Here is a 24,827-nt window from a genome sequence, read left to right as displayed (position 1 = left end):
TTAAGTGTTATTGGTCAGCATCTTACAAATTCTTGGCTGTAGGCCGGACATTCTGGAGGAAAGTGGTGTGTTTGGAAAGAACACAGCTGCAAACATTATGAAGGGAAAATTATGGGTTAGGGTTAGGGTTACTGGGTTAGGGTGTAGCCCAGGCATGCACAAACTTGCATTTGAAGCATTTTTGACAATAATTATGTTTTGTTTATGTCCATATGTTTATGTCCACATGTTTTGTTTATGTCCACAGTCCATATGTGTGTGTGTGTGTGTGGGTGTGTGTGTGGGTGTGTGTGTGTGTGTGTGTGCACGCACGCGCGTGCGTGCGGGGAGTGGTCACAGCTCCCAGTAGTTTTTTTCTCAGTCACAGAGCATGCCTATACTCGTCGAACAGTCGTACTGATCCTAAGTGATCACTGCTACTGTCTATTGTTAACAGTCGAATCGGGTGCACAGCTAGGGTCAGTTCAGTTATAACCGGACCGACAGTCTTGCGAAGCAGAACTTTCTCTACAAACTCAACCAGACAGACAGCACCGCATTCTGCTCAACTAGACTGTAGACGGCACCACATTCTGCTCAACTAGACAGCACCACATTCTCCTCCCTCTGAAGCTAAAGGTAATTTTTTCATTTGTTTTTATTTTCCATTGGTTTTGACTTCCAAGTTTTGACTACGTTTTTGCAGCGAGTTTGCCAGTTTTAATTTAGTTTCAACGGCTGTTAATTTAGTTTGTATTTTTTGTCGATTTTTTTTTTAAAGAAAAACTAAATAAATTATACATTGCTGACAAAACTAAAGAGCCGTGAAAATCTTCTCTTATGGAGGGGGTCATTGGCACTCTTCAAACGGGGGTCTGCGGGGGCTAATAAGTGTCAAGTTGGGGGTCCTTCCTGTTCAGCGTCCACGCTGCAGAATAATAATAATAATAATAACTATCTTCTCCTGTAGAAGATGATGCTGGTGTTATTCCTGAGCGTGGCGTCCTGCCTGCAGGTGGCAGCACAGACGGACTACAATCAGCTGTCAGCAGCTGGCCTGAAGAGCTACGTGGACACGGCTCTGGTTAGAGCCAACCAAGAGCTCTCATCAAACGGACATCTTAACTTCTACAAGATGGGTGATGCTTCTAAAGTGGTGAGTGTCGATATATGTGACTAAATGTGACTGAGGGACTGTCATATTGTTTGTTCAGTTTGACCCACCAGTTTTTGGAGATATGGCTTATAGAGTAATGTCTTGCAGAGAAACAGCGAGTTGAGAAAACAGGCTTGAAAGGTTCACTTCTGTGGACTCTAACATTACACCTATAGCTACATGTTTAAGCATTTATTTCATATTTACATGTCTTCTGTGGACTAACATTACACCTATAGCTACATGTTTAAGCATTTATTTCATATTTACATGTCTTCTGTGGACTCTAACATTACACCTATAGCTACATGTTTAAGCATTTATTTCATATTTACATGTCTTCTGTGGACTCTAACATTACACCTAGCTACATGTTTAAGCATTTATTTCACATGTCTTCTGTGGACTCTAACATTACACCTAGCTACATGTTGGGGCATTTATTTCATATTTACATGTTGATTTCAGCTCTGACACTTAATTATTTCAGGCCATAGAAGGGCAGTGATTTAAAGTAACTAAGTACTGTACATAAGTACAACTTTGATGTATTTGTACTTTACTTGAGTATTTCCAATTTCGAGAGGCAAATATTGTATTTTTCTGATGCATCCAAAACACCTGAACTTTTAACATTCAGTAGGTTTTCTTCATCCAAAACACCTGAACTTTAACATTCAGTAGGTTTTCTTCATCCATAACATCTGAACTTTAACATTCAGTAGGTTTTCTTCATCCATAACATCTGAACTTTAACATTCAGTAGGTTTTCTTCATCCATAACATCTGAACTTTAACATTCAGTAGGTTTTCTTCATCCAAAACACCTGAACTTTAACATTCAGTAGGTTTTCTTCATCCATAACATCTGAACTTTAACATTCAGTAGGTTTTCTTCATCCATAACATCTGAACTTTAACATTCAGTAGGTTTTCTTCATCCAAAACACCTGAACTTTAACATTCAGTAGGTTTTCTTCATCCATAACATCTGAACTTTAACATTCAGTAGGTTTTCTTCATCCATAACATCTGAACTTTAACATTCAGTAGGTTTTCTTCATCCATAACATCTGAACTTTAACATTCAGTAGGTTTTCTTCATCCAAAACACCTGAACTTTAACATTCAGTAGGTTTTCTTCATCCATAACATCTGAACTTTAACATTCAGTAGGTTTTCTTCATCCATAACATCTGAACTTTAACATTCAGTAGGTTTTCTTCATCCATAACATCTGAACTTTAACATTCAGTAGGTTCTCTTCATCCATAACATCTGAACTTTAACATTCAGTAGGTTTTCTTCATCCATAACATCTGAACTTTAACATTCAGTAGGTTTTCTTCATCCATAACATCTGAACTTTAACATTCAGTAGGTTTTCTTCATCCATAACATCTGAACTTTAACATTCAGTAGGTTTTCTTCATCCAAAACACCTGAACTTTAACATTCAGTAGGTTCTCTTCATCCATAACATCTGAGCTTTAACATTCAGTAGGTTTTCTTCCGTCTGGGGTTTTCTGGCTCAAACAAGTGCTCTGATTGGCCTGTGTGTGGACTGTGAGTCCTCAAATCCCATATAGGAATTTGCGCACACACACATGTGCACGAATCTACTTTAATTTCCTTTAATTTCATTTAATGGAGTTGTGTTGACTTGTTGTCTTGCAGACCAGGTACTGGGTGAATATTGATGTGCGTTTAAAGAACACCAAATGCAACAAACGGACCCAGCACAGACATCGCCCTGAATGTACATTCAAACAGGTTGGTCACTTTACATTCACTATATGCAACTAAATGGGTGGAGTTGTCCTTTAAACATGTGTATTCCTTTTCACAACATTAATACGGGTCTGTCTGTCCGTCTGTCTGTCTGTCCGTCTGTCCGTCCGTCCGTCCGTCTGTCCGTCTGTCCGTCTGTCCGTCTGTCTCTGTCTGTCTGTCTGTCTGTCTGTCTGTCTGTCTGTCTGTCTGTCTGTCTGTCTGTCTGTCTGTCTGTCAGCTCGAGGTTGCATGTCGTGTGTGTGGGCCGGCTGGAAGACAGCCAACGTTCATCGACTGTGTTAAGATAAGATACCAGAACGCGGTAAATATCTCATGTTTCTACTGTCTGTCTGTCTGAAAAAGCGACCAAACATTTGCTTGATTGGTGTTTGGTACGTGTTGTGAACTAGGCCTATAAGACATGTTAATTCTGCTAACAATGCACTGAAAAGTGTCTTAACACATTATTTGTCTTCCAGCGTTTTGCGACTTGGGACCAGGGCTGTATCCAGCCGCCACACATCATTGGTCTCATGCACATCGCAGAGCCGACGGCCACGCCCTGAAAACAGCACCCTGAAAATCCACCTGTTCAGAACAGCCTTCCTGAGGTCACTTTGATTTCAACTTGTTACTTTTACTGCAGCTATTGCCATTAATTAATCTTTGTTATTCTTTTTCTGTTTTTTGGGTGCCTGGAACAACATATTTTCAGACGGGGGTCGGCGGCCAATTACATATATTTTTTGGGGGTCCTTGACATGAAATAGTTTGAGAACCACTGACACTGTATTTCAGAAAACTGAAATACCCATTTGCACACATCTCACCAACACCTACAGCATGTCCTGACATGACACATCTCACCACCCTGTGTTGGGCTTTGGGCAGGGTCCAGACTCCATATATGGAGTGCGGACAGGGCCCCTACCCAGACTCCATATATGGAGTCTGGACAGGGCCCCTACCCAGACTCCATATATGGAGTCTGGCCCCTACCCAGACTCCATATATGGAGTCTGGACAGGGCCCCTACCCAGACTCCATATATGGAGTGTGGACAGGGCCCCTACCCAGGCTCCATATATGGAGTCTGGACAGGGCCCCTACCCAGACTCCATATATGGAGCTGGCCTGTGCTTTATGTTCTCTGGGCATGCCTGACGAAGAACTCCATATACAGTATGGGCATAAATGGGACCCATATAGCCTAATAACTGGGTGGGGCATACATGTGTCAAACTTGCATCGTTCCACGCTCAAGTTCATGTTAAAATATGGTGCCAGTAAATATGTAAAGTGCAGTATATATTAGCCAGTAAATATAACCAGTAAGACTCGCAAATGCGGGAAGCGAACGCAGCTGAGACCCTGCAGATCATGTCTGTCTGTCTGTCTGTCTGTGTGTCTGTCCCGCTGTTACTGTATGTGTGGACCTGGCCCCTTTTGTGCCCATATATGGAGCTGAGTTGACCCGCTGTTACTGTATATGTGGACCTGGCCCCTTTTGTGCCCATATATGGAGCTGAGTGATTGCTGATGCAACACACTCCATATTTGGACGTATAGCGGGACAGACACACAGACAGACAGACAGACACACACACAGACAGACAGACATGATCTGCTAGGTCTCATAGTAAGTGCTTACTGCGTTCGCAATAACGTGTACGACATCCAGTGATTCAGATAACTGTGACATTGCGAATATTTTATGTTTGGAAATGAATACATTTTGTTTTTCTTCTTTTCGTGTCTTCGTGAAGCATGTGGTTAGAGGACAGTTTCACAGTACTTTACACTACTTTACACAGTACTTTACACTACTTTACACAGTACTTTACAGTCCATTATTATCGAACTCTGACAGATCTTTTGAGATGCATTTTGTTAAGGCTCGAGATGAAAAATAAAGGAGTGAAGTGACTCATTTTCTTTATATTATAATTTTTATCCCAGCCCTAGACATTGTACTGCTATTGCTATGTGAACATAATGTATATCCAAATACAGCATAGAATGTCCACTTCCAGCCAAACATCATAATAATCTTCTACCATGTGCCATTTCAGAGTTCTCAGCAGCCAAAGACGGTTTGAGGCCACCAAGTACAGCAGTATGTTTACACGCATGCTGCATTGTACAGGCCCATATTTTGATAATGCAATTTTTCTTTCTGGGTGCCTGACGCAGTGCCCTGCCAGCCTCTAGTTCTGGGTGCCTGACGCAGTGCCCTGCCAGCCTCATCCTTCTCTCTCTGACGTTGTCTGTGACGCGTGGTATGTCCCCATGGTATGTCTATGGGAACGTGTGGTATGTCCCCATAGAGGTCCACATTTCTGATGCGGTCCGTCCATGTGACACTGTAGTGCCATTCGTAGCATTCTTGTGTAGACTCCATCCAGGGCTTTTTCCTGTACAAAGTGTTTTTAGTTTTTACTTTACTGGACACAGAGTTTACAGACTACAGTGGCTCTACTCCACACTACATTTATTTGAAAACGGAGCAGATTTAGATTTTTATTACAAAACGTATACATTAAAGGACCACTTCACCACTTTTCAACCTATCTTCATATAATAGGTCCTCACTAATAATCATGATAAAATGGCATGATTCTTTTCTACTCAGTCTTTGTCTCATAGGAGGGCGTGGCGTGGCAGTACCCACTGCCGTTTTAAGAACCTTCCGCCTCTGATGTATTGTAAAGTGCTTTCAATTCAGTATATTATTATTAAATAAGTATAAGGAGAACATTTGTGAGGCATAATGGGAACGTTTCACAGAACCTAAATTAAATAGAAAGCTGTGATAGATGACCACCCAACACTAAGCAGTCACGGTGACCTTTGGCCTTAGTGCAAGGAGCAATTGGAGGGAGTGACTGCCACAGAAGGAATGTTGCCGATATGATGGATTAGTTTCTAAACCATCAACATTCAGTTTTTATCTCTCATCACTGATGACCTATACTGACCCTACAAAGCCCAAAAGTGCAGAAACTACCGCAAACTCACTGACTGCAATGCTCTCTCTTAGCCTGATTGTCAGACTCTCAGAGCTGCTCTTGAGAAGCAGTGCGCTCAGTCGAGTGGGCGGGCTCTATGGGCTGGAAACTACCTGTCTACCTGCCTCTCTGACTACCTGTCTACCTGCCTCTCTGTCTACCTGCCTCTCTGACTACCTGTCTACCTGCCTCTCTGACTACCTGTCTACCTGCCTCTCTGACTACCTGCCTCTCTGACTACCTGTCTACCTGCGTCTGTGTGTCTGTGTGTGTGTGTGTGTGTCTGTGTGTGTGTGTGTGTGTGTGTGTGTGTGTACGTGCGCGCGGGGAGTGGTCACAGCTCCCAGTAGGTATTTTCTCAGTCACAGAGCATGCCCATACTCGTCGAACAGTCGTACTGATCCTATAAAGTGATCACTGCTACTGTCTATTGTTAACAGTCGAATCGGGTGCACAGCTAGGGTCAGTTCAGTTATAACTGGACCGACAGTCTTGCGAAGCAGAACTTTCTCTACAAACTCAACCAGACTGTAGACGGCACCACATTCTGCTCAACTAGACAGCACCACATTCTGCTCAACCAGACTGTAGACAGCACCACATTCTGCTCAACCAGACAGCACCACATTCTCCTCCCTCTGAAGCTAAAGGTAATCTTTTCATTTGTTTTTATTTTCCATTGGTTTTGACTTCCAAGTTTTGACTTAAGTTTTTGCAGCGAGTTTGCCAGTTTTAATTTAGTTTCAACGGCTGTTTTATTTTAGTTTGTATTGCGAAAAACTAAATAAATTATACATTGCTGACAAAACTAAAGAGCCGTGAAAATCTTCTCTTATGGAGGGGGTCATTGGCACTCTTCAAACGGGGGTCTGCGGGGCTAATAAGTGTCAAGTTGGGGGTCCTTCCTGTTCAGCGTCCACGCTGCAGAATAATAATAATAATAATAACTATCTTCTCCTGTAGAAGATGATGCTGGTGTTATTCCTGAGCGTGGCGTCCTGCCTGCAGGTGGCAGCACAGACAGACTACAATCAGCTGTCAGCAGCTGGCCTGAAGAGCTACGTGGACACAGCTCTGGTTAGAGCCAACCAAGAGCTCTCATCAAACGGACATCTCAACTTCTACAAGATGGGTGATGCTTCTAAAGTGGTGAGTGACTGAGTGTCGATATATGTGACTAAATGTGACTGAGGGACTGTCATAGCTTCAAATTGACATATTGGTTGTTCAGTTTGACCCAGCAGTTTTGGAGATATGGCTTATAGAGTAATGTCTGGCAGAGAAACAGCAAGTTGAGAAAACAGGCTTGAAAGGTTCACTTCTGTGGACTCTAACATTACACCTATAGCTACATGTTTAAGCATTTATTTCATATTTACATGTTGATTTCAGCTCTGACACTTAATTATTTCAGGCCATAGAAGGGCAGTGATTTAAAGTAACTAAGTACTGTACATAAGTACAACTTTGATGTATTTGTACTACTTGAGTATTTCCAATTTCGAGAGGCAAATATTGTATTTTTCTGATGCATCCAAAACACCTGAACTTTTAACATTCAGTAGGTTTTCTTCTGGGGTTTTCTGGCTCAAACTAGTGCTCTGATTGGCCTGTGTGTGGACTGTGAGTCCTCAAATCCCATATAGGAATTTGCGCACACACACATGTGCACAAATCTACTTTAATTTCCTTTAATTTCATTTAATGGAGTTGTGTTGACTTGTTGTCTTGCAGACCAGGTCCTGGGTGAATATTGATGTGCGTTTAAAGAACACCAATTGCAACAAACAGACCCAGCACAGACATCGCCCTGAATGTCCATTCAGACGGGTTGGTCACTTTACATTCACTATTATGCAACTAAATGGGTGGAGTTGTCCTTTAAACATGTGTATTCCTTTTCACAACATTAATACGGGTCTGTCTGTCTGTCTGTCCGTCTGTCCGTCTTTCCGTCTGTCCGTCTGTCCCTCTGTCCCTCTGTCCGTCTGTCCGTCTGTCCGTCTGTCTGTCTGTCTGTCTGTCTGTCTGTCTGTCTGTCTGTCTGTCCGTCCGTCTGTCTGTCAGCTCGAGGTTGCATGTCGTGTGTGTGGGCCGGCTGGAAGACAGCCAACATTCATCGACTGTGTTCAGAAAAAATTCCAGAACACGGTAAATATCTCATGTTTCTACTGTCTGTCTGTCTGAAAAAACGACCAAACATTTGCTTGATTGGTGTTTGGTATGTGTTGTGAACTAGGCCTATAAGACATGTTAATTCTGCTAACAATGCACTGAAAAGTGTCTTAACACATTATTTGTCTTCCAGCGTTTTGCGACTTGGGACCAGAAATGTATCCAGCCGCCACGCTTCGTTGGTCTCATGCACCTGGCAGAGACGACGGCCACGCCCTGAAAACAGCGCCCTGAAAATCCACCTGTTCAGAACAGCCTTCCTGAGTTCACTTTGATTTCAACTTGTTACTTTTACTGCAGCTATTGCCATTAATTAATCTTTGTTATTCTTTTTCTGTTTTTTGGGTGTCTGGAACAACATATTTTCAGACGGGGTCGGCGGCCAATTACATATATTGTTTGGGGGTCCTTGACATGAAATAGTTTGAGAACCACTGACACTGTATTTCAGAAAACTGAAATACCCGTTTGCACACATCTCACCAACACCTACAGCATGTCCTGACATGACACATCTCACCACCCTGTGTTGGGCTTTGGGCAGGGTCCAGACTCCATATATGGAGTGTGGACAGGGCCCCTACCCAGACTCCATATATGGAGTCTGGACAGGGCCCCTACCCAGACTCCATATATGGAGCTGGCCTGTGCTTTATGTTCTCTGGGCATGCCTGACGAAGAACTCCATATACAGTATGGGCATAAATGGGACCCATATAGCCTAATAACTGGGTGGGGCATACATGTGTCAAACTTGCATCGTTCTACGCTCAAGTTCATGTTAAAATATGGTGCCAGTAAATATGTAAAGTGCAGTATATATTAGCCAGTAAATATAACCAGTAAGACTCGCAAACGCGGGAAGCGAACGCAGCTGAGACCCTGCAGATCATGTCTGTCTGTCTGTCTGCCTGTGTGTCTGTCCCGCTGTTACTGTATATGTGGACCTGGCCCCTTTTGTGCCCATATATGGAGCTGAGTTGACCCGCTGTTACTGTATATGTGGACCTGGCCCCTTTTGTGCCCATATATGGAGCTGAGTGATTGCTGATGCAACACACTCCATATTTGGACGTATAGCGGGACAGACACACACAGACAGACAGACAGACACACACACACACAGACAGACAGACATGATCTGCTAGGTCTCATAGTAAGTGCTCACTGCGTTCGCAATAACGTGTACGACATCCAGTGATTCAGATAACTGTGACATTGCGAATATTTTATGTTTGGAAATGAATACATTTTGTTTTTCTTCTTTTCGTGTCTTCGTGAAGCATGTGGTTAGAGGACAGTTTCACAGTACTTTACACTACTTTACACAGTACTTTACACTACTTTACACAGTACTTTACACTACTTTACACAGTACTTTACAGTCCATTATTATCGAACTCTGACAGATCTTTTGAGATGCATTTTGTTAAGGCTCGAGATGAAAAATAAAGGAGTGAAGTGACTCATTTTCTTTATATTATAATTTTTATCCCAGCCCTAGACATTGTACTGCTATTGCTATGTGAACATAATGTATATCCAAATACAGCATAGAATGTCCACTTCCAGCCAAACATCATAATAATCTTCTACCATGTGCCATTTCAGAGTTCTCAGCAGCCAAAGACGGTTTGAGGCCACCAAGTACAGCAGTATGTTTACACGCATGCTGCATTGTACAGGCCCATATTTTGATAATGCAATTTTTCTTTTTTTATCTTTTTCTTTTTACAATTACACTTGACAACCTCAGGTTTAACTTGTTATATAGCATGAATATGTCGCTATAGTAGAACCTAGACTAGAGGTGTTTGAAACATTCAAATGTGTCTCACGCTAATAGTCGTTTTCAGACAAGGGTACACATGGAGAACAAGCTTTATTTATCTGTTGATATCTACATAACAAAATATGTTATCAATTCAGTTAATTTTTTACATGAATCCAGACATTTTCTTTCGATACATTTCGTGTTCATATAGGTCCAACAGAGAATTAAAATAAAATAAAATGAAATTAAATGAATGGGTGGTCAATGGTGGCATAGGTTAGCACAGTTCTTGGGCAGACTGGTTGGCACAGATAGAGTTGGGAGATTCACCAGTAAATATATAATTGCCATGAGAAATGTATATGTATGCTACAGCTGTGTCAGAATTCTTGCTATTGAAATATTAAGTATGATAACTATGACTATTATGTAACAACTTGGGTGAGGTTGCCACCATGTGGTGCAGAGAAGAACAGCAACATTAAAATGATTCAGCAATATCATTTTTTACAACATACCAAATTGCCTCTCCACATTAGATCTGCCGAGTCAATTATTGGGGCTTTTAAATCCCTCCTCAAAACTCATCTGTTCTCCCTCGCCTTTAACTGCACCTGATTTACATGTATATTGATTTCCTGCTCTGTGCTATTCATGCTCTGTTTTATGTTTTATTGTCTCTTTTCATTGTTTTATATTGCTATGCTCTACTGTCTTGTTTTTACTCGGTTCAGCACTTTGGTCAGCTTTGGCTGTGTGAAGGTGCTATACGAATAAAGGTTGATTTGATTTGATGACGGATTAGTTTCTAAACCATCAACATTCAGTTTTTATCTCTCATCAGTGATGACTTATAGCTACTGCCTACTGCCCTACAAAGCCCAAAAGTGACTGACTGCAATGCTCTCTCTCTGAAGAGCTCAGACTATAGGCTACTGCCCGCAGGCAGTAAACAAAACAATTTGGTCCAGTTTTAGGGAAAGCTCCCTAGGATCCTTTAACCACTAAAAGCAACTCATTGTTGTCACACCTGTATGGCTGATTCTGTGTGCAGTCACACCTGTCCTGAATCAAAGGACCAGATCAAAATGACCACATTGGGCCAAAATGGAAAGCAAAGATGCTTCAGTGGCACCGCCAGCAAGAGTTTGACAATATGGTTATTCCCTTTGGTGGCTTTCTTCTATTGGTCAGCATCTTACAAATTCATGGCTGTAGGGCATTCTGGAGGAAAGTGGTGTGTTTGGAAAGAACACAGCTGCAAACATTCTGAAGGGAAAATGATGGAACTGTGTAGCCCAGGCATGCACAAACTGGCCTTTGAAGCATTTTTTAAGTTTTCTGCAATGGATGGATGGAGGATAACGACAGAAAAATAGACAACAGTTGCTTTGAGCTATAATTCACCAATCAGTTGTGGACGATAGAAGGCAGGCTGCGTTGGTCTTGGTCCCCAAGCTTTCTATTGGAGATGCAAGGAAGTCAGGGCGCACGCAGCGACCAACAGCAAAGAGTTTTGGTTTGATATTTATGTCCATATATGTTTTGTTTATGTCCATATGTTTTGTTTATGTCCACATGTTTTGTTTATGTCCACATGTTTTGTTTATGAACTCTGACAGATCTTTTGAGATGCATTTTGTTAAGGCTCGAGATGAAAAATAAAGGAGTGAAGTGACTCATTTTCTTTATATTATAATTTTTATCCCAGCCCTAGACATTGTACTGCTATTGCTATGTGAACATAATGTATATCCAAATACAGCATAGAATGTCCACTTCCAGCCAAACATCATAATAATCTTCTACCATGTGCCATTTCAGAGTTCTCAGCAGCCAAAGACGGTTTGAGGCCACCAAGTACAGCAGTATGTTTACACGCATGCTGCATTGTACAGGCCCATATTTTGATAATGCAATTTTTCTTTTTTTATCTTTTTCTTTTTACAATTACACTTGACAACCTCAGGTTTAACTTGTTATATAGCATGAATATGTCGCTATAGTAGAACCTAGACTAGAGGTGTTTGAAACATTCAAATGTGTCTCACGCTAATAGTCGTTTTCAGACAAGGGTACACATGGAGAACAAGCTTTATTTATCTGTTGATATCTACATAACAAAATATGTTATCAATTCAGTTAATTTTTTACATGAATCCAGACATTTTCTTTCGATACATTTCGTGTTCATATAGGTCCAACAGAGAATTAAAATAAAATAAAATGAAATTAAATGAATGGGTGGTCAATGGTGGCATAGGTTAGCACAGTTCTTGGGCAGACTGGTTGGCACAGATAGAGTTGGGAGATTCACCAGTAAATATATAATTGCCATGAGAAATGTATATGTATGCTACAGCTGTGTCAGAATTCTTGCTATTGAAATATTAAGTATGATAACTATGACTATTATGTAACAACTTGGGTGAGGTTGCCACCATGTGGTGCAGAGAAGAACAGCAACATTAAAATGATTCAGCAATATCATTTTTTACAACATACCAAATTGCCTCTCCACATTAGATCTGCCGAGTCAATTATTGGGGCTTTTAAATCCCTCCTCAAAACTCATCTGTTCTCCCTCGCCTTTAACTGCACCTGATTTACATGTATATTGATTTCCTGCTCTGTGCTATTCATGCTCTGTTTTATGTTTTATTGTCTCTTTTCATTGTTTTATATTGCTATGCTCTACTGTCTTGTTTTTACTCGGTTCAGCACTTTGGTCAGCTTTGGCTGTGTGAAGGTGCTATACGAATAAAGGTTGATTTGATTTGATGACGGATTAGTTTCTAAACCATCAACATTCAGTTTTTATCTCTCATCAGTGATGACTTATAGCTACTGCCTACTGCCCTACAAAGCCCAAAAGTGACTGACTGCAATGCTCTCTCTCTGAAGAGCTCAGACTATAGGCTACTGCCCGCAGGCAGTAAACAAAACAATTTGGTCCAGTTTTAGGGAAAGCTCCCTAGGATCCTTTAACCACTAAAAGCAACTCATTGTTGTCACACCTGTATGGCTGATTCTGTGTGCAGTCACACCTGTCCTGAATCAAAGGACCAGATCAAAATGACCACATTGGGCCAAAATGGAAAGCAAAGATGCTTCAGTGGCACCGCCAGCAAGAGTTTGACAATATGGTTATTCCCTTTGGTGGCTTTCTTCTATTGGTCAGCATCTTACAAATTCATGGCTGTAGGGCATTCTGGAGGAAAGTGGTGTGTTTGGAAAGAACACAGCTGCAAACATTCTGAAGGGAAAATGATGGAACTGTGTAGCCCAGGCATGCACAAACTGGCCTTTGAAGCATTTTTTAAGTTTTCTGCAATGGATGGATGGAGGATAACGACAGAAAAATAGACAACAGTTGCTTTGAGCTATAATTCACCAATCAGTTGTGGACGATAGAAGGCAGGCTGCGTTGGTCTTGGTCCCCAAGCTTTCTATTGGAGATGCAAGGAAGTCAGGGCGCACGCAGCGACCAACAGCAAAGAGTTTTGGTTTGATATTTATGTCCATATATGTTTTGTTTATGTCCATATGTTTTGTTTATGTCCACATGTTTTGTTTATGTCCACATGTTTTGTTTATGTCCACATGTTTTGTTTATGTCCACATGTTTATGTCCATATGTTTATGTCCATATGTTTATGTCCATATATATGTTTATGTACGTTTCAAACCTCTATGATCTGCTGTAAACCTATAATTTCCTCCCCGGGGACGCTAATAATAAAGAACTTTGAACTTTAACCTCTACAGGCCAGATGGCTTGGAACTGACTGTGGATGCAAGTAAAGTGAAAACCAGGCGCAGCTGTGTGTGTGTGTGTGTGTGTGTGTGTGTGTGTGTGTGTGTGTGTGTGTGTGTGTGTGTGTGTGCGCGCGCGCGCGTGTGCGGGGAGTGGTCACAGCTCCCAGTAGGTATTTTCTCAGTCACAGAGCATGCCCATACAGTCGTACTGATCCTAAGTGATCACTGCTACTGTCTATTGTTAACAGTCGAATCGGGTGCACAGGTCAGTTCAGTTATAACCGAGGAGGACCGACAGTCTTGCGAAGCAGAACTTTCTCTACAAACTCAACCAGACAGCACCACATTCTGCTCAACCAGACTGTAGACGGCACCACATTCTGCTCAACCAGACTGTAGACGGCACCACATTCTGCTCAGCCAGACTGTAGACGGCACCACATTCTGCTCAACCAGACTGCACCACATTTCCTCCCTCTGAAGCTATTGGTATTTTTTTTAATCTTTCATTTGTTTTTTTATTTTCCATTGCTTTTGACTTCCAAGTTTTAACTAAGTTTTTGCAGCGAGTTTGCCAGTTTTAATTCAGTTTCAACGGCTGTTTTATTTTAGTTTATATTGCGATTAATTTTTTTTAAGAAGAACTAAAGAAATTATACATTGCTGACAAAACTAAAGGACAATGTATTTAGTATTTTTGTTTGTTTTGAAAACGGACAATACAGTTTCAGTTGGTCATTATTTAATTTTAATTTCAGTTAACCGCCTAAAGTCCTAAACTAATGGTTTCCGAAGTGGGGTCCATGGGACCCCCAGGGGTCCAGCAGTTCCAGGGGGTCCCCAGCTAAATGATAGTTTGGAACCAAATGGACCCTTATGGTCTGTAACCCAAGGTGGACCCTTAAGTCTGTAACTCCAAATGGACCCTATTTGTTCCATTTGTACACTCTCAGACTTAAATTAATATTGATTTCACAATATAAATTGGGGGTCCCATAGATATAAATGACATTAAATGGGGATCCGTAGACTAATGCATGTCAAACTGGGGGTCCATGGAATTAAACGGGTTTCACTGCTATAGAGCCATGAAAATCTTCTCTTATGGAGGGGGTCCTTAATTGGCACTCTTCAAACGGGGGTCTGATAAGTGTCAATTAAGTTGGGGTCCTTGATGTTTTATCTTCTCCTGTTCAGCGTCCACGCTGCAGAATAATAATAATAATAATAATAATAACTATCTTCTCCTGTAGAAGATGATGCTGGTGTTATTCCTGAGCGTGGCGTCCTGCCTGCAGGTGGCAGCACAGACAGACTACAATCAGCTGTCAGCAGCTGGCCTGAAGAGCTACGTGGACACGGCTCTGGTTAGAGCCAACCAAGAGCTCTCATCAAACGGACATCTCAACTTCTACAAGATGGGTGATGCTTCTAAAGTGGTGAGTGTCGATTCGACAACTCAAATCTTTGCTTCTGGGCGGTCCCTGGAACAACATAATTTGAGATTGTGTTCCGCGGCCAAATACATATATATATAATTCTGGCCTTGGCATGAAATAGTTTGAGAACCACTGAGTCATATAAACATAGTTTCTTTTTTTAGTAAACTGTCATGATTTAGAAGACATTTGTAGAATCATCCTCAGGTCTAAATGGGTTAAAAACTAACGCTATCATTAATATAAATATGACTATACTGACAATTTCGTCAAAAATTTAAAACTAGTGGAGATCCTGTACAACTAAAAGACAAATGTTATGTTTGGCTGTGTGCTGGTGTCACTGCTCTCTGCTATTTTCAGCACACAGCTGAGAATAAATCAGACTTTTCATCGCCTGCTAAGATACATTTTAGTCGACTAAATCAACCGTAGATTTAGTTGACTAAAGTCTCATGGTCAACTAAAACTAAACGCCAGACCATAGAAGGGCAGTGATTTAAAGTAACTAAGTACAAACATAAGTATTTAAAGTAACTAAGTACAAACATAAGTACAACTTTGATGTATTTGTACTTGAGTATTTCCAATTTCTAGTTATTTGAAAACTTTAGTTAGTGACTTTGTAGATTTTGATTATTATTACAAAACATGAATTCCCCTCTTCAGGCCATATATCCTTTCCGCCATTTGAAAATAACCGATCTACAAGCTCACAATGCGTTGCCGACATGACACATTGTGAGCTTGTAGATCTGCTGTTTTCAAAAAGACGTTAAAAGATTCGAAAACTTGAAATGGGACATTCTGCATTGTGAGTACTTTCTACTGTTTACTACTTTAAGTACATTTCTATACCAATCCTTTTGTACTTTTACTCAAGTACTCAAGTACAATTTTAATTCCGGACTTTAAAGGGATAGTTCAGATTTTTTTAACTTAAGCTGTATGAAATACTTGCCATTAATATAGTGGTTGCAACTGTATTCATTGATTGCCCGAGTCCTGAAATGTAGCCATTTGAATGAGTCTAGCACTTTTCAGTCTCTCGTTTTTGATCATTCATATTACAAGACACATATCAAACTGTGTTAGTAGACACAGTTATAACTAGAACTGCACTCTGTCGAGTGCATACTTGCTTGTTGCACACTAGTAGGCCATAAATGGCCAACTAGTGCGCAAGCAGAGCGAGCAAGTACTTTCGACCGTTATAAACTGCCACTTTTGATGCGTATGCACCGTCCCAGCAAATTGTGCCTGATACGGCAGTGGTGCCAGATTACATACATGTATACACAGGAGCATTACCTTTAATCCTCCCAACACTAAAACATATCGTCATTACGTCACCATCGAAAACCAATTACACTCTGGCATTGGGTCCTTTAATCCACATATTTCTTACGTCATCATTGAGAGCTAGTTATACATATACTATGTATATATGTATAATGTAATTTGTAAGTTGATTAGCGGTATACTGTGGTTACTTTGCGCCGTACGCACGTCCCAGCCAACCCGCCACTTTTGATGCGTATGCTATGCACCGTCGCAGCAAATTGTGCCTGATACGGCAGTGGTGCCAGATTACATACTGTACATGTATACACAGATTACATACATGTATACACGGGAGCATTACCTTTAATCCTCCCAACACTAAAACATATCGTTAGTATGTCGAAGACGTGACACACGCACGTGACGTGACACACGCACGCACGCACACATGTGCACACACGCATGCACACATGTGCACGCACACACACACACACACACACACACACACACACACATGTGCACAAATCTACTTTCATTTAATTTCATTTCATTTAATGGAGTTGTGTTGACTTGCAGACCAGGTCCTGGGTGAATATTGATGTGCGTTTAAAGAACACCAAATGCAACAAACGGACCCAGCACAGACATCGCCCTGAATGTCCATTCAAACGGGTTGGTCACTTTACATTCACTATATGCAACTAAATGGGTGGAGTTGTCCTTTAAACATGTGTATTCCTTTTCACAACATTAATACGGGTCTGTCTGTCTGTCTGTCCGTCTGTCCGTCTGTCCGTCTGTCCGTCTGTCTGTCTGTCTGTCTGTCTGTCTGTCTGTCTGTCTGTCAGCTTGGTCAGGTTGCATGTCGTGTGTGTGGGCCGGCTGGAAGACAGCCAACGTTCATCGACTGTGTTAAGATAAGATACCAGAACGCGGTAAATATCTCATGTTTCTACTGTCTGTCTGTCTGAAAAAACGACCAAACATTTGCTTGATTGGTGTTTGGTATGTGTTGTGAACTAGGCCTATAAGACATGTTAATTCTGCTAACAATGCACTGAAAAGTGTCTTAACACATTATTTGTCTTCCAGCGTTTTGCGACTTGGGACCAGAAATGTATCCAGCCGCCACGCTTCGTTGGTCTCATGCACCTGGCAGAGACGACGGCCACGCCCTGAAAACAGCGCCCTGAAAATCCACCTGTTCAGAACAGCCTTCCTGAGTTCACTTTGATTTCAACTTGTTACTTTTACTGCAGCTATTGCCATTAATTAATCTTTGTTATTCTTTTTCTGTTTTTTGGGTGTCTGGAACAACATATTTTCAGACGGGGTCGGCGGCCAATTACATATATTGTTTGGGGGTCCTTGACATGAAATAGTTTGAGAACCACTGACACTGTATTTCAGAAAACTGAAATACCCGTTTGCACACATCTCACCAACACCTACAGCATGTCCTGACATGACACATCTCACCACCCTGTGTTGGGCTTTGGGCAGGGTCCAGACTCCATATATGGAGTGTGGACAGGGCCCCTACCCAGACTCCATATATGGAGTCTGGACAGGGCCCCTACCCAGACTCCATATATGGAGCTGGCCTGTGCTTTATGTTCTCTGGGCATGCCTGACGAAGAACTCCATATACAGTATGGGCATAAATGGGACCCATATAGCCTAATAACTGGGTGGGGCATACATGTGTCAAACTTGCATCGTTCTACGCTCAAGTTCATGTTAAAATATGGTGCCAGTAAATATGTAAAGTGCAGTATATATTAGCCAGTAAATATAACCAGTAAGACTCGCAAACGCGGGAAGCGAACGCAGCTGAGACCCTGCAGATCATGTCTGTCTGTCTGTCTGCCTGTGTGTCTGTCCCGCTGTTACTGTATATGTGGACCTGGCCCCTTTTGTGCCCATATATGGAGCTGAGTTGACCCGCTGTTACTGTATATGTGGACCTGGCCCCTTTTGTGCCCATATATGGAGCTGAGTGATTGCTGATGCAACACACTCCATATTTGGACGTATAGCGGGACAGACACACACAGACAGACAGACAGACACACACACACACAGACAGACAGACATGATCTGCTAGGTCTCATAGTAAGTGCTCACTGCGTTCGCAATAACGTGTACGACATCCAGTGATTCAGATAACTGTGACATTGCGAATATTTTATGTTTGGAAATGAATACATTTTGTTTTTCTTCTTTTCGTGTCTTCGTGAAGCATGTGGTTAGAGGACAGTTTCACAGTACTTTACACTACTTTACACAGTACTTTACACTACTTTACACAGTACTTTACACTACTTTACACAGTACTTTACAGTCCATTATTATCGAACTCTGACAGATCTTTTGAGATGCATTTTGTTAAGGCTCGAGATGAAAAATAAAGGAGTGAAGTGACTCATTTTCTTTATATTATAATTTTTATCCCAGCCCTAGACATTGTACTGCTATTGCTATGTGAACATAATGTATATCCAAATACAGCCAAACATCATAATAATCTTCTACCATGTGCCATTTCAGAGTTCTCAGCAGCCAAAGACGGTTTGAGGCCACCAAGTACAGCAGTATGTTTACACGCATGCTGCATTGTACAGGCCCATATTTTGATAATGCAATTTTTCTTTTTTTATCTTTTTCTTTTTACAATTACACTCGACAACCTCAGGTTTAACTTGTTATATAGCATGAATATGTCGCTATAGTAGAACCTAGACTAGAGGTGTTTGAAACATTCAAATGTGTCTCACGCTAATAGTCGTTTTCAGACAAGGGTACACATGGAGAACAAGCTTTATTTATCTGTTGATATCTACATAACAAAATATGTTATCAATTCAGTTAATTTTTTACATGAATCCAGACATTTTCTTTCGATACATTTCGTGTTCATATAGGTCCAACAGAGAATTAAAATAAAATAAAATGAAATTAAATGAATGGGTGGTCAATGGTGGCATAGGTTAGCACAGTTCTTGGGCAGACTGGTTGGCACAGATAGAGTTGGGAGATTCACCAGTAAATATATAATTGCCATGAGAAATGTATGTATGCTACAGCTGTGTCAGAATTCTTGCTATTGAAATATTAAGTATGATAACTATGACTATTATGTAACAACTTGGGTGAGGTTGCCACCATGTGGTGCAGAGAAGAACAGCAACATTAAAATGATTCAGCAATATCATTTTTTACAACATACCAAATTGCCCCTCCACATTAGATCTGCCGAGTCAATTATTGGGGCTTTTAAATCCCTCCTCAAAACTCATCTGTTCTCCCTCGCCTTTAACTGCACCTGATTTACATGTATATTGATTTCCTGCTCTGTGCTATTCATGCTCTGTTTTATGTTTTATTGTCTCTTTTCATTGTTTTATATTGCTATGCTCTACTGTCTTGTTTTTACTCGGTTCAGCACTTTGGTCAGCTTTGGCTGTGTGAAGGTGCTATACGAATAAAGGTTGATTTGATTTGATGACGGATTAGTTTCTAAACCATCAACATTCAGTTTTTATCTCTCATCAGTGATGACTTATAGCTACTGCCTACTGCCCTACAAAGCCCAAAAGTGACTGACTGCAATGCTCTCTCTCTGAAGAGCTCAGACTATAGGCTACTGCCCGCAGGCAGTAAACAAAACAATTTGGTCCAGTTTTAGGGAAAGCTCCCTAGGATCCTTTAACCACTAAAAGCAACTCATTGTTGTCACACCTGTATGGCTGATTCTGTGTGCAGTCACACCTGTCCTGAATCAAAGGACCAGATCAAAATGACCACATTGGGCCAAAATGGAAAGCAAAGATGCTTCAGTGGCACCGCCAGCAAGAGTTTGACAATATGGTTATTCCCTTTGGTGGCTTTCTTCTATTGGTCAGCATCTTACAAATTCATGGCTGTAGGGCATTCTGGAGGAAAGTGGTGTGTTTGGAAAGAACACAGCTGCAAACATTCTGAAGGGAAAATGATGGAACTGTGTAGCCCAGGCATGCACAAACTGGCCTTTGAAGCATTTTTTAAGTTTTCTGCAATGGATGGATGGAGGATAACGACAGAAAAATAGACAACAGTTGCTTTGAGCTATAATTCACCAATCAGTTGTGGACGATAGAAGGCAGGCTGCGTTGGTCTTGGTCCCCAAGCTTTCTATTGGAGATGCAAGGAAGTCAGGGCGCACGCAGCGACCAACAGCAAAGAGTTTTGGTTTGATATTTATGTCCATATATGTTTTGTTTATGTCCATATGTTTTGTTTATGTCCATATGTTTTGTTTATGTCCACATGTTTATGTCCACATGTTTATGTCCACATGTTTATGTCCATATGTTTATGTCCATATATATGTTTATGTAGCCTACGTTTCAAACCTCTATGATCTGCTGTAAACCTATAATTTCCTCCCCGGGGACGCTAATAATAAAGAACTTTGAACTTTAACCTCTACAGGCCAGATGGCTTGGAACTGACTGTGGATGCAAGTAAAGTGAAAACCAGGCGCGTGTGTGTGTGTGTGTGTGCGCGTGTGCGGGGAGTGGTCACAGCTCACAGTAGGTATTTTCTCAGTCACAGAGCATGCAGTCAATGTCAACAGTCGAATCGGGTGCACAGGTCAGTTCAGTTATAACCGAGGAGGACCGACAGTCTTGCGAAGCAGAACTTTCTCTACAAACTCAACCAGACAGCACCACATTCTGCTCAACCAGACTGTAGACGGCACCACATTCTGCTCAACCAGACTGTAGACGGCACCACATTCTGCTCAACCAGACTGTAGACGGCACCACATTCTGCTCAACCAGACTGCACCACATTTCCTCCCTCTGAAGCTATTGGTATTTTTTTTTAATCTTTCATTTGTTTTTTTATTTTCCATTGCTTTTGACTTCCAAGTTTTAACTAAGTTTTTGCAGCGAGTTTGCCAGTTTTAATTTAGTTTCAACGGCTGTTTTATTTTAGTTTATTTTGCGATTTATTTTTTTAAGAAAAACTAAAGAAATTATACATTGCTGACAAAACTCAAGGACAATGTATTTAGTATTTTTGTTTGTTTTGAAAACGGACAATACAGTTTCAGTTGGTCATTATTTAATTTTAATTTCAGTTAACCGCCTAAAGTCCTAAACTAATGGTTTCCGAAGTGGGGTCCATGGGACCCCCAGGGGTCCAGCAGTTCCAGGGGGTCCCCAGCTAAATGATAGTTTGGAACCAAATGGACCCTTATGGTCTGTAACCCAAGGTGGACCCTCAAGTCTGTAACTCCAAATGGACCCTATTTGTTCCATTTGTACACTCTCAGACTTAAATTAATATTGATTTCACAATATAAATTGGGGGTCCCATAGATATAAATGACATTAAATGGGGATCCGTAGACTAATGCATGTCAAACTGGGGGTCCATGGAATTAAACGGGTTTCACTGCTATAGAGCCATGAAAATCTTCTCTTATGGAGGGGGTCCTTAATTGGCACTCTTCAAACGGGGGTCTGATAAGTGTCAATTAAGTTGGGGTCCTTGATGTTTTATCTTCTCCTGTTCAGCGTCCACGCTGCAGAATAATAATAATAATAATAACTATCTTCTCCTGTAGAAGATGATGCTGGTGTTATTCCTGAGCGTGGCGTCCTGCCTGCAGGTGGCAGCACAGACAGACTACAATCAGCTGTCAGCAGCTGGCCTGAAGAGCTACGTGGACACGGCTCTGGTTAGAGCCAACCAAGAGCTCAAATCAAATGGACATCTCAACTTCTACAAGATGGGTGATGCTTCTAAAGTGGTGAGTGTCGATTCGACAACTCAAATCTTTGCTTCTGGGCGGTCCCTGGAACAACATAATTTGAGATTGTGTTCCGCGGCCAAATACATATATATAATTCTGGCCTTGGCATGAAATAGTTTGAGAACCACTGAGTCATATAAACATAGTTTCTTTTTTTAGTAAACTGTCATGATTTAGAAGACATTTGTAGAATCATCCTCAGGTCTAAATGGGTTAAAAACCAACGCTATCATTAATATAAATATGACTATACTGACAATTTCGTCAAATTAAAAACTAGTGGAGATCCTGTACAACTAAAAGACAAATGTTATGTTTGGCTGTGTGCTGGTGTCACTGCTCTCTGCTATTTTCAGCACACAGCTGAGAATAAATCAGACTTTTCATCGCCTGCTAAGATACATTTTAGTCGACTAAATCAACCGTAGATTTAGTTGACTAAAGTCTCATGGTCAACTAAAACTAAACGCCAGACCATAGAAGGGCAGTGATTTAAAGTAACTAAGTACAAACATAAGTATTTAAATTAACTAAGTACAAACATAAGTACAACTTTGATGTATTTGTACTTGAGTATTTCCAATTTCTAGTTATTTGAAAACTTTAGTTAGTGACTTTGTAGATTTTGATTATTATTACAAAACATGAATTCCCCTCTTCAGGCCATATATCCTTTCCGCCATTTGAAAATAACCGATCTACAAGCTCACAATGCGTTGCCGACATGACACATTGTGAGCTTGTAGATCTGCTGTTTTCAAAAAGACGTTTAAAGATTCGAAAACTTGAAACGGGACATTCTGCATTGTGAGTACTTTCTACTGTTTACTACTTTAAGTACATTTCTATACCAATCCTTTTGTACTTTTACTCAAGTACTCAAGTACAATTTTAATTCCGGACTTTAAAGGGATAGTTCTGATTTTTTTAACTTAAGCTGTATGAAATACTTGCCATTAATATAGTGGTTGCAACTGTATTCATTGATTGCCCGAGTCCTGAAATGTAGCCATTTGAATGAGTCTAGCACTTTTCAGTCTCTCGTTTTTGATCATTCATATTACAAGACACATATCAAACTGTGTTAGTAGACACAGTTATAACTAGAACTGCACTCTGTCGAGTGCATACTTGCTTGTTGCACACTAGTAGGCCATAAATGGCCAACTAGTGCGCAAGCAGAGCGAGCAAGTACTTTCGACCGTTATAAACTGCCACTTTTGATGCGTATGCACCGTCCCAGCAAATTGTGCCTGATACGGCAGTGGTGCCAGATTACATACATGTATACACAGGAGCATTACCTTTAATCCTCCCAACACTAAAACATATCGTCATTACGTCACCATCGAAAACCAATTACACTCTGGCATTGGGTCCTTTAATCCACATATTTCTTACGTCATCATTGAGAGCTAGTTATACATATACTATGTATATATGTATAATGTAATTTGTAAGTTGATTAGCGGTATACTGTGGTTACTTTGCGCCGTACGCACGTCCCAGCCAACCCGCCACTTTTGATGCGTATGCTATGCACCGTCGCAGCAAATTGTGCCTGATACGGCAGTGGTGCCAGATTACATACTGTACATGTATACACAGATTACATACATGTATACACAGGAGCATTACCTTTAATCCTCCCAACACTAAAACATATCGTTAGTATGTCGATGACGTGACACACGCACGTGACGTGACACACGCACGCACGCACACATGTGCACACACGCATGCACACATGTGCACGCACACACACACACACACACACACACATGTGCACAAATCTACTTTCATTTAATTTCATTTCATTTAATGGAGTTGTGTTGACTTGCAGACCAGGTCCTGGGTGAATATTGATGTGCGTTTAAAGAACACCAAATGCAACAAACGGACCCAGCACAGACATCGCCCTGAATGTCCATTCAAACGGGTTGGTCACTTTACATTCACTATATGCAACTAAATGGGTGGAGTTGTCCTTTAAACATGTGTATTCCTTTTCACAACATTAATACGGGTCTGTCTGTCTGTCTGTCTGTCTGTCTGTCTGTCTGTCTGTCTGTCTGTCTGTCTGTCTGTCTGTCTGTCTGTCTGTCTGTCAGCTCGAGGTTGCATGTCGTGTGTGTGGGCCGGCTGGAAGACAGCCAACGTTCATCGACTGTGTTAACATAAGATACCAGAACGCGGTAAATATCTCATGTTTCTACTGCCTGTCTGTCTGTCTGAAAAAACGACCAAACATTTGCTTGATTGGTGTTTGGTACGTGTTGTGAACTAGGCCTATAAGACATGTTAATTCTGCTAACAATGCACTGAAAAGTGTCTTAACACATTATTTGTCTTCCAGCGTTTTGCGACTTGGGACCAGGGCTGTATCCAGCCGCAACGCATCATTAGTATCATGACCCAGGCAGAGACGACGGCCTGAAAACAGCGCCCTGAAAATCCACCTGTTCAGAACAGCCTTCCTGAGGTCACTTTGATTTCAACTTGTTACTTTTACTGCAGCTATTGCCATTAATTAATCTTTGTTATTATTTTTCTGCCTGGAACAACATATTTTCAGACGGGGTCGGCGGCCAATTACATATATTTTTTGGGGGTCCTTGACATGAAATAGTTTGAGAACCACTGACACTGCGGAGTGTGGACAGGGCCCCTACCC

At 41.2% G+C, this 24,827-nt stretch overlaps 3 protein-coding genes across 3 annotated transcripts; all 3 read left to right on the top strand.

Moving 5' to 3' along the window:
* The first annotated feature begins 362 nt into the window (after positions 1-362).
* On the top strand, positions 363-4,834 carry LOC308313096 (uncharacterized protein). Its single transcript, XM_080760005.1, has 5 exons — positions 363-618; positions 950-1,135; positions 2,813-2,908; positions 3,147-3,230; positions 3,388-4,834. Exons 2-5 carry the CDS (start codon positions 953-955, stop codon positions 3,472-3,474), a joined length of 450 nt encoding a protein of 149 aa, XP_080616131.1. The 5' UTR covers positions 363-618; positions 950-952; the 3' UTR covers positions 3,475-4,834.
* Positions 4,835-6,882: 2,048 nt separating this feature from the next.
* LOC308313097 (cystatin-like protein) lies at positions 6,883-12,646 on the top strand (the record flags this gene model as incomplete). The annotated part of the gene is made up of 4 exons (XM_080760006.1): positions 6,883-7,065; positions 7,651-7,746; positions 7,984-8,067; positions 8,225-12,646. 4 exons carry the CDS (start codon positions 6,883-6,885, stop codon positions 8,309-8,311), a joined length of 450 nt encoding a protein of 149 aa, XP_080616132.1. The 3' UTR covers positions 8,312-12,646.
* Positions 12,647-13,742: 1,096 nt separating this feature from the next.
* Positions 13,743-19,852, top strand: LOC308313095 (cystatin-like protein). Its single transcript, XM_080760004.1, has 5 exons — positions 13,743-14,113; positions 14,878-15,063; positions 16,924-17,019; positions 17,196-17,282; positions 17,440-19,852. Exons 2-5 carry the CDS (start codon positions 14,881-14,883, stop codon positions 17,524-17,526), a joined length of 453 nt encoding a protein of 150 aa, XP_080616130.1. The 5' UTR covers positions 13,743-14,113; positions 14,878-14,880; the 3' UTR covers positions 17,527-19,852.
* The last annotated feature ends 4,975 nt before the right edge of the window (positions 19,853-24,827 follow it).

The sequence above is a fragment of the Protomyctophum bolini genome (genome assembly GCF_963924005.1).
Source record: "Protomyctophum bolini genome assembly, chromosome: 3".
Lineage (NCBI taxonomy): Eukaryota > Metazoa > Chordata > Actinopteri > Myctophiformes > Myctophidae > Protomyctophum > Protomyctophum bolini.
This window is presented reverse-complemented; position numbering and strand designations above follow the sequence as displayed.